The 13,748-nt window shown below is 43.1% G+C and overlaps 1 protein-coding gene across 1 annotated transcript in view; it reads right to left on the minus strand.

Moving 5' to 3' along the window:
- Positions 1–8,147: 8,147 nt before the first annotated feature.
- Positions 8,148–13,748, minus strand: part of MCM6 (minichromosome maintenance complex component 6) — a 34,168-nt gene continuing 28,567 nt past the window's right edge. The window contains exons 16-17 of the mRNA XM_049773635.1: positions 12,072–12,211; positions 8,148–8,391 (exon numbers count right to left, since the gene is read on the minus strand). Of these exons, the coding sequence (XP_049629592.1) occupies positions 8,275–8,391; positions 12,072–12,211 (257 nt within the window). The 3' untranslated portion in view covers positions 8,148–8,274. The remainder of the gene's footprint in view (positions 8,392–12,071; positions 12,212–13,748) is intronic.

Genomic DNA, 13,748 nt, shown 5'->3' on the forward strand with positions numbered 1-13,748 from the left:
CACATTTCTTATTTATAAATTACTTTAAAATTTATTCATATAGAGGCAGTGAAAATGTATTTATGTAACAGAACAGAGAATTCCTCATGAAACTTTTCTTCCTTTTAAAAAGTTTAGAGTGGGGGGAAGGCTGAAAGTTTAGGACAGTGGGTATGGTGAATCCCATATGGTCTCCCAAACCCCACCACAAGCGAACTCTGCAGTGCTTGCTTTGCACATGGCCCACTGTGTTTGTTTGAACTCTACCTAAGCTCCCCAAGTCCCACCAGTGATCCCTGAGTATTATAGGAGTAATTCCTGAGCTTGCATAATCTTTTTGGTATCTTGGCCACACTCAACAGTGCTCAGGGTTTATTTACCCTTAGTTCTGTGTCAGGGGTCACTCCTGGCATTGCTCAGGAGACTTTATAGGGTGCCACAGATTGAATAAAGATTGGTCACATGCCAAGACAAACATCTAAACCCTTGTACTCTATCTCTGGCTCCTAGATATTTATTGCAGAACATGTTGGGATTTGACTAAAAATACATTAAATTTATAGATTTAATATAGACAACTTGTAACACCCAATTTCTTATTTAGGGACATGTTTCCACTTAAGAACATATATTTCAATGTATTCTTTTATTAAAATCCTGCCTGATATTTTAAGAAAGATCTTGTGGACATTCCATTATCTATCAGATACCTGATGCCCCTGACAATTATTCTTTGAGAAAGGCACGTAGAAAAGCTGAATATTCTTACTGGAGGTGTGCAAAAACAGACTTCCTGAAATCCCCACTCTAATAGTGAAATTGGGAAGAAAAGATTTCACCTAAAAGAGCTCATGTTTCCTGTACTTTGAATTTTCCTTGTGGTAAGTAAGGAATTGGGCCAAACTGAAATTCAAGTTCCTTTCAAGATTATTTTAGGGGCTGGTGCAATAGCACAGCAGGCAGAGCGTTTGCCTTGCATGCGGCTGGCCAGGGTTCAATCCCCAGCATCCCTTACGGTTCTTCGAGTCTGCCAGGAGTAACTTTTGAGTGCACAGCTAGGAGTAACCCAAGTTCTGCTACTAGGTGTGCATCCCCCCAAAAGAGATTATTTTAACACCTCCCCACCAAATTTCCTTATTGTCCATTGTCCATTGGGAATCAGTACTGAGGTGGAGGTAATCTTTCTCTTGGGTTTTCACTCGATTATTACCTACTGCTGAATTTCATGCCTGACATTTGTCCATGTGTTCTACCATTTTCGCCTATCTCAATAGGAAGCTTGAACAGGCTGTTACTTTGTCCTTTCTCCTCTCAGTAATTAGAAACATACCTTGACAATGATTTATACCTTGGACCTGCTCACTGTAACTTCTCTATCCATTGAGTCCTCCCTATGGCATTTCAAGTTCACTGACTTGAAAAGTCTGGTCACATCTCCCTTATAAAAGTATTCCCTGACTGGCTCTGTAAGCCACAGATTCATCTATTGTAGGTGCATCTACGTTGGAAACTTAATAATCACAGCAAAGACTTAGAAGAAATTATTAATATCATAAGTTCTTTTCTTGGAAATCACAAAATTTGGAGGATGGTGTATAATATAGAAAATGATACAGTTCCCTTAGAAAAACTATTACTCTTAGGACATGAATTACAGATATTAAGGAGTAATGAAATAAGATAACTTTTTTTTTTTGGTGTTTTTTTTTTGGGTCACACCCGGCAGTGCTCAGGGGTTACTCCTGGCTGTCTGCTCAGAAATAGCTCCTGGCAGGCACGGGGGACCATATGGGACACCGGGATTCGAACCAACCACCTTTGGTCCTGGATCGGCTGCTTGCAAGGCAAACGCCGCTGTGCTATCTCTCCGTAACTTTTGACTTTAACATTTTTTTGGGAGGGGAGGAGCAGATGTAGCTGTGAAGGTGTAGGTGTGGCTTACTCCTGGTTCTGTTGCTCATGGATCTCTCATGGCTGTGCTCAAGTGCCTGGCTGTGCAGTGCTGGGGATAGAACCTGGATTAACAGCATGAAAGGCAAGCAACCTAGCCACTAAGTCTCTGACCCTATCCTTTTTTATTTTTTGATATGATTTTTTGTGTGTCTTGTGTGTGTGTGTGTGTGTGTGTGTGTGTGTGTGTGTGTGTGTGAGAGAGAGAGAGAGAGAGAGAGAGAGAGAGAGAGAGAGAGAGAGAGAGGGAGGGAGAGGGAGAGGGAGAGAGATAGAGAGAGAGGAAGGGAGGGGATAGGAGAGAAAGGAGGGATATAGAGGAGAGGGTAGAGAGGAAAGGAGAGATAAAGAATAAGAGAGAGAAAGAAAGAGAGAGATATTTTAGTCTCTGCTTGGAATCAGCTGGGTCAAGGCTAGTAGGGCCTTGAGTCAAATGGCAACACCTGGGCGCCTGTGTGTTTTCCTTCCCCATCATGATCAGCCCCTAAATATTTGCAGGGGACCCGCCATTCCTGATTTTAGAGAGAAGCAGAAAGAATCTTGCAGGTTCCTCTGGGAACTGCGGTGTTTTAGGTCTCTGGGATCTTTTCGATCTGGAAGATGTGGTGAGCCAGGTGTTAGGACTCAAGTACCAGCATTTTCTCTTCAACAAGGGACTTTTTTTTTTGGTTTTTGAGCCACACCCGGTGGTGCTCAGGGGTCACTCCTGGCTGTCTGCTCAGAAATAGCTCCTGGCAGACACGGGGGACCATATGTAACACCGGGATTCGAACCAACCACCTTTGGTCCTGGATCGGCTGCTTGCAATGCAAAGCCGCTGTGCTATCTCTCCGGGCCCAACAAGGGACATTTTCCAGTCTGTATTTGATGCCATATGCTTGGAGGGGGCCCAGTCTGGTTTTTCAAGGGTTTTAGTTCTTTCTTTTATTTGTTTATTTGTTTATTTTGCACAGTCTTAGGAGTGGAAACCAGGTCCCCAGCCCAGTCTCTCATACAACACCCCTCTGTTACGAAGTCACAATTCAGGCTCCAGGGTAGGGTTTCAAAGACAGACTTCCTGTCTCCATGTTCATATATTTGATGAGCTCTGGGAACAGTCTTGGTTGCAACCTGCACGAGATTATGAGAAACTCAGAATAGCCAGGGTTCTGAGAAGATCTTCTTCAGGTCAGGTTAGATCCAGGTGCCACTGAAAATCACTTCCATGCTCATCACTGTTGCCCAGGCAAGTTTTGGGGAAGACAGTTTGAGCCAGCAGCTGTAGGGATCTCCTGGGGTTTCTCTGTTTACTATTGGGGGTCTCCAGCAGCTCTTGGGCCCCCACTAGGGGCTGTGTTTGGTCCCTGGATCCCTTCCATGCTAAAGATGAATTTGCAGCCTCTTTGGTACCAGGCGTCCCCTAGATCTTCTAATCTCTTCACTGTCAGGGCAGGCCCATGTCCTGCCTCAAGAGAATGCTCACAGCTGCTGACTGAAGAGTCCAGATCTCTCCACCCGTGACCCCAGCCTGGCCCTGTTTAGGTCTTTGTAACTATAGCCCCAGGGCCAGGAGTGTGGCTCTGGGGTCAAGTTTGAGTCTTGCATGCCCAAGAGGAAGGGAGGGCAGAAAGAAGGAGGGAGGGAGGGAGGAGTGAGGGAGGAAGGAAGGTGAAAGGAAGAGGGGAGGAAGGAGGGAAGCTGTGAAATAAAATCCACGAGTTGTGCATCACCCCACACGCCATATCTCCAACACCAGGCAGACAGGCTTGACGAAGGGTAGCTGGGAAGGGCAAATAACCCAAGCCAGTCAGGAAAGGGCGATCCTGGCCCCCGAGGCTTTTCACTTCGCAGTTTTTGCCTCAACCCAAAGCCAAATTGCCTTTCCTTTACTATCCCAGAACAAAATGCACCAGAGCAGGGCCAGGCAGGGCAGAGGGAGCTATGTGGGCTTTTACATGGCAAAGGAGATTTAACAGAAAGAGAAAGATGGGCGGTCCTTTTGTTTGTGGTGTCACCTTATAGAAGGAAAGGAGGGAGAAGGACGGAAGGAAAGAAGGAAGTTGATATGATTTTTAACATAATAATTTGCAAAGTTGTTGACAACTTTCAGACATTCAATGTCACACCAGTCCCACCACAATGTGACTCCCTCTACCAATGTCTCCAATTTCCTGTCCATTTCCCAAGCTTAATCCCTTAGCAAGCACAAAATATATTGCTTGTTACAAGAATTTTTTTTGTGTGTGTGTTTGTTTTGTTTCAGTGCTCAGGGGTTACTCCTGGCTCTATGCTCAGAAATCTCTCCTGGCAGGCACAGGGGACCATATGGGTTGTCGGGATTTGAATCAACGTCCTTCTGCATGCAAGACAGATGCCCTACCTCCATGCTCTCTCTCCAGCCCCTACAAGATATATCTTATGTTGGTGTCTTCAAGTCATTGAGAACTTCCTGAGTTGTTAGGTGCTAACTGAACTATTATTTTCACTCACTGAGTTTAGTGGGTGTTTATACATCTCCCACCTAATTGAGTTGTCAATCCTGAAGTTTGGGTTTGTCACATATCAGTTGTCTTTCTCTACTAGGTTGGTTGTGAAGCTAGGCCATTCCTCTGGCTGTGGTGGGAGCTGATGTGGGTGGATGGAGCATTGGGTCTCCATCCCAGATTCCAGCAATCTGGGGCCAGTATATGCCTGGATTTCCCTGGAATAACTCAGCTGTCTCTATGAGATCACTCCTGACATCCCTTTTTGTAACAGGATCCATTTAATTTTGGGCCACACTCGACATTCAAGGACCACTCCTAGTTTTATGCTTGGTGGACCATGTGATGCCAGGGATTGGTCCTAAACCTCCTTTTTTTTTTAATTAAATAATTTTTATTTTACCAACGTGGACTACAAATCTTTCACAGTAATATTTTAGGTAGTGACATTGAATCAGGGGCATTCCTACCACCAGTGTTGTCCTCCTTCCACCCCTGTTCCCAGCCTGCATCCCATATCCCCCTCCTTTGACCCTCGGGCTGCTAGTGTAAGTGGTCCCCTCTGTGTCTAGCTTGTTGAAGATTGGGTTTCAATTCTGTTGTCATTGGTTTTGGATTTGGTGTTTAAGTATGATCATTTTTTTAAATTTCTACACACCTGTTTGGTCTTGGTACCCTCCATTATTTCCCCCTCAATTTGTGAGGCAGAACAAGATAGTTCAAGTTATGGGGTTCTGTTTGGAGGGAAGAAAAAAAGAGAAAAAAAAAGATGGGGGGTAAAAATCAAACAAGAAAGAAACAGGAGGAGTCCTTCAAGGCTATAAATACCTGTTTAAGAGAAGGGAAAAAGGAAAAACCATACAAAAAAAAAAATTCAAAAAGCACCACAGCAATAAAGGTAACAACCAATAGCCACGGTCCTGAAATAAAAACAAAACAAAGCACACAAAAAAGAAAAAAAGTTTTTTTTTTTTTTTTTTTTTGCATAGGCAGTCAATATTGGGGAGATTAGAAAGGAAGTCCCTTAGCCTAAGAGATAACGGGTTTCTCCGCCCTTGAAGCATAGTCAGGGGAATAACTGTAGGTTCCGTACATGTTTTTTCTCTTCCTCAGGTCCTTCTGTGCTGTCTGGAAACTTTCTGTTCAGTCGTGGATGATAATAAAATCAGGCCTCAATAACTAGAGATCTTGGTATTTTCACAGGTCATAGGATGGAGACTAGAATGAAATCTTTCTTTACATTTCTAGAAGTTCTGTTCCAACACTGTAATTTTAATCACTCTTGGTTTTTGCATGGATCCTAGTATGAATCCTAGGATATAGTCTTTTCATTATGTTTCCAGAGGTTCTGCTCAGTTGCAGTTATCTCAGTCAGACCTCTGGGACTAGAGATCTTGGTTGTTGTACAGATCATAGGCCAAAGCCTAGACTAGTCTTTTTTATTGGCCCCAGGATAAGTTCTTCTATGCCTCTCATATTTTACAGCATACATTAAGTCTGAAAAATCATTTCTTTAGCCCTAAGTGGCTTCTCTTTATAAACTTATTTTTGAGGGGCCTGAGATAGATCAATGGGCTTAGCACATTTATTGCATGCTGAAGGCCTGGGTTTGAATCCTGGCAAAACAGGGTCTTCCATGCACTAACAGAAGTCACCTGGGACAATTGCTCAAAGAACAAGGTGCATGCTTTGCATGTAGAAGCCCCACGTTCAGTTTCTGGCACCACATGGTCATGCCCTAGTACTGATGAGAAACAACACCTGAGCACAGTATATAGGATGGCTATTCAACCCCTAAGCTCTGCTAGTTGCATTCCTACTCCCCAACAAAAACAGTATCAGAATTTACTGTAGAAAGTCTTCTCCAGGGCCTCTCAGCATTCATTAAAAAATTCGAATAAAAATTCCCAAGAGGCGGCTAGATAGTGGTTGCCTTGCAGGTTCAGTCCTGGCATCCCATATGGTCCACCAAGCACTATTAGGAGTCATTCTTTTTTTTTTTTTTTTCCTTCGGTTTTTGGGTCACAGCTGGCAGCGTTCAGGGGTTATTCCTGGCAGGCTCAGGGGACCATATGGGATGTCGAGATTCGAACCACCGTCTCCTGGGTTGGCCGTGTACAAAGCAGAATGCCCTACCGTTGTGCTCTCTCCAGCCCCATTAGGAGTCATTCTTGAGCCAAGTTACCCTGAGCAGTGTTGGATATGGCCAAAAAACAAAAGAAAACCCAAGTTCTTACTACCCAGTTCTGAAAGCTTACCATATCATACTTCCACCTTTTTAACTTACATCGAATATACTGTACAACCTAAAAACCTTGATAGAGGCTGTGGATATGGTTCAACAGCACAGAGTCTCTGCTATGCTGGTCTTAGGCCCAGAGTTCAATCACAGGCACCACATAAAAGAAAAATCTTTTAAGGTTGGGCCACACCTTGCAATGTTAATGGTTTGTGGTTATTCCTGGCTCTGCGCTCAGAAATTGCTCTTGGTAAGACTCTGGGGACTATACGGGCTCTCGGGGATCAAACCTGGATTGGTCCCAGGTCAGCTATGTGCAAATGCTCTACCTGCTTGTTGTGCTACTGTTCTGGCCCTACCCTTTTTAAATTAAATTTCTTTTGCTTCTTCAGTACCACTCAGAATAAATTCTGGGGGAATCAACTGTGTTACATGGTCAATTAAGCCAGAAGCCTGGGTCCTCCAGTGTTGAGGGACCAGTACTAAGTCACATCTAGTGATGCTCAAAGACCTCTAGGATTAACTGACAGTGTGCTAGGACCATGTAGTACTAGGGATCACACACTTTTTTTTTTTTGTGATATACATACCTAGCTATAGTATGGCAGGAAATCAAAGCAGAGACATGAGGACCAAACATCAGAGCCGCCAGAACCCACACTCAGAACACACCAGGGATTTTACCTCATGACCATCACATTACAAAGCAGGCACTCTAAGTCACTGCTACTGCTTCAGTCCTAAAATATTTATGAATTCCTATTCTCAATTAGATGGAAATAACCAGTAAAAGTAAACCTACAGACAACTGCAGAATAAGTAATTTATTTTAGTTAAAAATAAAAAAGCGAGGGAGAGGGAGAGGGAGAAAAAAAAGGAAAAAAAAAAAAAGCAATAGCTGTCAACTAAAGAAAGTTATTTCCCCAGTAAGAGTATATACATCATTAAAGTAACCAGCTTTTTCTTACACACACACAAAACCATTCTCAGTTACATGTTATCGGGTTCCACATGATATTGGGTTCCAACTCCATTTAAACAAATACAGGGGCCAAAGAGATTATTTAGCGAGAATGGTGTTTGCCTTTCTTTTTTTTTTTTTTTTTTTTTTTTTGGTTTTTGGGTCACACCCGGCAGTGCTCAGGGGTTACTCCTGGCTCCATGCTCAGAAATTGCTCCTGGCAGGCACAGGGGACCATATGGGACGCCGGGATTCGAACCGATGACCTTCTGCATGAAAGGCAAACACCTTACCTCCATGCTATCTCTCCGGCCCCGGTGTTTGCCTTTCAAGTAGCTCACCCAGTTTAATCCATAATACCCCAGATGGCTCCCTAAGCACTGTCAGGAATGATTTCTGAGTGCAGAGGCAGGAATAACCCCTAAGCATAACTGGATATGGTCCAAGAACAAAAACAAAAACAAGAAGTACACTGAGAGTGTGTTCATACTGTGTCAGTATAAATGCCTGTGACAGAAATTTGAAACATATGACCATCAACTGAGTCCTTGTTTCTTTCTTGTAAGTCTTCCTGAAACAATGCTCCCAGAAACATTTCTTTCCCTTAGAGATCTCCATTCAGTCTCCTGGTACCAGGTCAGGAGGTAAATGTTTCTCAACTCAGGTTAGTTACTTTGATTAGTTCAATCTTCAAGCAAATAGTTAGGGTTAACCACCAAGAAGGGATCTTCTTCATAGCTTTCAGTGCCTTCTGAGGCACCTCTCAATCCAGCTTGGGTGAGCTCAATCAGAACATGATCCTGTGAAATACAGATAATTGTTCTATCATCTCCAGCAGTATTATAAAAAGACACAACTTTTTTTTTTTTTTTTATGTGTGTGTGTGTGTGTGTGTGTGGTTTTTGGGTCACACCCGGCAGTGCTCAGGGGTTATTCCTGGCTCCAGGCTCAGAAATTGCTCCTGGCAGGCACGGGGGACCATATGGGATGCCGGGATTTGAACCGATGACCTCCTGCATGAAAGGCAAACGCCTTAACTCCATGCTATCTCTCCGGCCCCAAAAAAGACACAACTTTTAAATATTGCTACAATTTTAATTTTCCCTCTAGGAATTCCCAGAAAAAGAACTAAAACCCAGGAGCCAGGGCAATAGCACAGCAGACAAGTTTGCCTTGCATAAGGCTGATCCTGGTTTGATCCCTAGCATCCCATAAGGCCACCTGAGCCTGCAGGAGTGATTTCTGAGCACAGAGTCATGAATAACTCGAGTGTCACTAAATGTGGCCCATAAACCAAAACCAAACAAAAAACTAAAAAAATATATAAGTAAACTCAACAGATATAGTGATTTTAAGTACTTTTGGGGTGCTGGGGATATACCTAGTGGTATTGAGGGCACCACGGGATACCAAGAATCAAAACCCAAGTTCTTCCATGCAAAATGTGCCTCGACTCTTTTGCTGGCCTTAGACAATAGGATTTTTTTTTAACACCCCCACCCCAGACACCAGGATTTAATAAGGTTTTCTGGCTCATTATTTCAAATGCTCCCAAATAAAATTTTTAAAAAGGTGAGGAGTTCTTTGGACTTCACTTTTCAGATCTGATTTCTGGCACTGCATGTCCACCCACACACACTGTCAAGAAAAGCAGGAGCCAGAGAGACAGCACAGTGGTAGGACGTTATCCTTGCATGCAGTCAACCTGGGACAGACCCTGACTTGATTCCTGGCATCCCATATGGTCCCTCAAGCCTGCCAGGAGTGATTTCTGAGCGCAGAGTCAGGAATAACCCCTGAGTGCCACTAGGTGTGGCTCAAAAATTAAAAAAAAAAAAAAAGCCAACAAGTACTGCTATTCCAGAAAGTGCTTAGAGACCACACAGTGCCAGAAATCGAATAAGGACGCCCATATGCCAGAAGAACAGTTTTGAACATATTAAATCTAAGATTTCTATTGACAAGTAGGTAGATGGCAGCATATTTTTAGAGTTTAGAGGAGTGGTGAAAGCTAGAGATCAAAATCTGGGAGTCATCAACAAATAGTTTAGGGCCCAGAGAGATAGCACAGCGGTGTTTGCCTTGCAAGCAGCCGATCCAGGATCAAGGGTGGTTGGTTCGAATCCTGGTGTCCCATATGATCCGCCGTGACTGCCAGGAGTTATTTCTGAGCAGACAGCCAGGAATAACCCCTGAGCACCGCCGGGTGTGACCCAAAAAAACAAAAAACAAAAACAAAAACAAAAACAAAAAAAACAAAAAACCAAATAGTTTAAATTAATCTAAACAAGTCAGTTATCTGAGGTAATGAATATAGAGAAGTGGTAAGACAACTGGACACAATACATTTAAAAAGAGGGCTAAAACTATTCAGAATAGGGCCTGGAGAAATAGCACAGCGGCGTTTGCCTTGCAAAAGCAGCCGATCCAGGACCTAAGGTGGTTGGTTCAAATCCCAGTGTCCCATATGGTCCCCCGTGCCTGCCAGGAGCTATTTCTGAGCAGACAGCCAGGAGTAACCCCTGAGCATCACTGGGTGTGGCCCAAAAACCAAAAAAAGAAAAAAAAGAAAAACAAAACTATTCAGAATAGCTAGAATCTGGAAACTCAAGTGCTTGAGAACAGATGAGTGGATAAAGAAACTGTGGTACGGGGCCGGGAAGGTGGCGCTAGAGGTAAGGTGTCTGCCTTGCAAGCGCTAGCGTAGGACGGACCGCAGTTCGATCCCCCGGCGTCCCATATGGTCACCAAAGCCAGGGGCAATTTCTGAGCGCATAGCCAAGGAGTAACCCCTGAGCGTCAAACGAGTGAGGCCCAAACCCCCCCCCCCAAAAAAAAAAGAAACTGTGGTACATCTACATAGTGGAATACTACACAACTGTTAGAAAAAAATTAAGCCATAAAATGCATATATGTGGAAAGATATGGAAAGTATTATGTTGAGCGAATCAGAGGAAGAACGGACATAGACTGATCACACTCATTTGTAGGATCTATATAAAAAAGAGATCTTATGAATACCCAGAAATAATAGAGACAAGGGTCAAGAGGATCAGTCCATGGTAGAAAACTTGCTGCAAATAGTGGGGAAGTGGGGCAGACAAGCAACCAATAAAAATGATAGTTGGAAATGATCACTTTGGACAAGAATTGGGTGCTCAAAGGAAAAATGGTAAGTGTGGGAATTTCCTCCCCAACTTCTTATTTATCCCACCTGAATGATCAGAACTGCTCATACCTGGAATGAACTCCTAGAGAAGTCTGCATGGGTGGAGAGAGGGATTAAGGAGAGTTAGAGAGAAGTGTGGCAGAAGGGAGAATCAACAGAGATTCAGCCTCACATTCAGTATTAGCAAGCAGTAGTATCAACAAAGGGAGTTAGTCAGCAAGGAAGCCTGGAAAAGCAGCTCAAAGGGAGACAGAGACGAGAGAGCCATAAGGAGTAGAGAAGTAGCTGCTAGGAAAAGGCTTATCATAGAGGCCTGTGAGGAAATGTACACGGCAGATAGGATTGTGAAATAAAGCCGGCTGACTCCTGGAACTTTATCTGACAACTTTGTGAATTTTTCTGCCGTCACCATGCAACCTTTAGATCTGCCAGGCTGTAGGGGCTGCAGGAGCTGGGCCTAGCTGAGAAAGGCCTCACCATCCCCCTACCAACACTCAGACTCTAAAATGTGAGGGTGAGGGAGAGAAGGGGAGGTAAGGAGGGAAAAATAGTGTGTGTGAGAGAGAGCAAGAGAGAGAGCAAGAGTGAGCAAGAGAGAAAGAGAGAAAGAGAATGTCTACCGTAGGTCAGGAGGGAAACTGGAATAACAGTGGCAGGAAAGGGCACTGATAAAGGGATAGGCATTAGGATCTAATGACTGAAACTCAATTATGAATAGTTTTGTAACTATCTCATGGTGATTCAATTAAAACATTTACAGTGGTAGGGAGTTCGCTTCCCAGTTCCCATAGGGTCCCGTGAGCACCAGCAGGGTGATCCCTGAGCGGACCCAGGAATCAACACCAAGCACAGCTGGATGTAGTCCAAAGATCAATCAATCAGTAAAAAGAAATGAGAGGGCCTTAGCAAGGTTACAGCTCTTGCCTTACAAAATAAATGACAAAAAAAAAAAAAAAAAAAAAAAAGTGACCAACATCAGTTTGAACACCAGATCACATACACTAAAGCACCACCTGAGATCACGCCTGAGTAGAGGCAGAAATAGCCCCTTAATATAGCTGGGTGTTGCCTAAAAACCCAAACACAAACACTCAAATGATAAGAAATATTTGAGTTCTATATGTATTAGCAGATAAAGCCAAATTATTCTTAGTTTTACAACTCGTAATTCTGATTTCATCCCAATGATTTAAAATTAATAACCTTAATAAACCTAAGAAGTTCATTTTTACTTAGAATTGATAGCACTTCTAATACACCTATATGCATATAAGGCATGACTCCTCCCCTATAGAGCAGTGCTATACGTACATAATGGATGAGTCGATGAATGACTTTCTCTATAATCCTTTTTTTATTTATAAGCTCCTCTTCGGAATCTATTTCTGATTCAATTTCCTTCAAGTACCAATTAACAAGCTCACTTTTCTTTAAAGCGCAGTCATCGTCTTCTGCAAGAAAAGAGACATTTAAGGATTAAATTAGAACCAGAGCAATAGTACAGAAAATAGGATGCACAGCTTGCATGTGGCAGGTTTGATCCCCAGCACTTCCTAAGCACTGCAAGCTGTGGCCCCAAAAACCAAAATCTTTTTTTAAAAGATTGTTATCCTCCTAGTATTTTAATGAAAAACACTGGAGCTTGCACACAACATAGAGATTAGATAAAAATCAACTTGTCAGAAAGTGTATTTGGTAAACTGAGTTCTGCAATGTTCTAGCGGTCTAAAATAACCTGTCATATTACTTACATTAAAGCATGCCTTACTTTACCCAGAGCAAAAGTCTAATAGAAATTTTAAGAAAAACAGGCTTTTTTTTTTTTTTTTTTGGTTTTTGGGTCACACCCGGCAGCACTCAGGCATTACTCCTGGCTCTATGCTCAGAAATCGCTTCTGGCAGGCTCAGGTGACCACATGGGTTGCTGGGATTTGAACCACCATCCTTCTGCATGCAAGGCAAACACGCTACCTCCATGCTATCTCTCTGGTCCCAAAAACTGGCTTCTTAAAGCTATTAAGATATCTAAGTAATGGGGCTGAAGAGATAGCATGGAGATGAGGCGTTTGCCTTTCATGCAGAAAGTCAGTGTTTCGAACCCTGGCATCCCATATGGTCCCCTGAGCCTGCCAGGATCGATTTCTGAGCATAGAGCCAGGAGTAACTCCTGAGCGCTGCCAGGCGTGACCCAAAAACAAAAGACAAAAAAAAAAAACAACAAAAAATGATATCTAAGTATAAAACAGAGAGATAGTACGGATGCTAAAGCACTTGCCTTGTATGTGGTCAAACCTAGATTAAACTTTGAGCACAAGTATGGTCCAACTCCCCAAAGATGTCTAAATATATAGGTGGGCTTTTTTTTTTACATTGTTGTTTTTGAGCCACACCCAGCTCATGGTTCTGCACGTAGGGATCACTCCTGGTGGGCTCAGGGGCCATATGAGATGACAAGGGGAAAACTCAGGTTGCCTTGTTCAAATCAAGAGCCCTACTTACTGTACTATTGTTCTGGCCCTTACACTTCTTCACCTATAAGAATGTTTGCCAATGGCTACTAAAATTGAAAATTAAAAAAAGCAAAAGCTGCCATAGCAGCTCCAGTAGAGTCTGCGTGACATGGGGAAAGCCAGGTTCCCGGACCTGAGGCAACAACTTCAAGGAAGTCAGTCACCTGAAGCAGTCGCAGGCAGTCCCGGAGCAAGAAAATATTCCCCACGTCATGCACTGCTTCTGGGAACAATGATGACTGTTTTCTTATTCCATGCTGCAGTAAACCTGGGAACACAGAGTTCTATAGAAACCCATAGCATAACCATTCAAGAGCACGTTAATGATTTTATGAATTAGACAGCTGTTTAGCTGAGAATGACTTCTTAGAAAAGAAGCCTTTAGCAGAAAAATCAAGGAATTTTGTTTAAAAGCTATCACTACTATTCTTTTTTTTTTTTTTTTTGTGGTTTTTGGATCACACCCGGCAGTGCTCAG

The sequence above is a fragment of the Suncus etruscus genome, chromosome 5, assembly GCF_024139225.1.
Source record: "Suncus etruscus isolate mSunEtr1 chromosome 5, mSunEtr1.pri.cur, whole genome shotgun sequence".
Lineage (NCBI taxonomy): Eukaryota > Metazoa > Chordata > Mammalia > Eulipotyphla > Soricidae > Suncus > Suncus etruscus.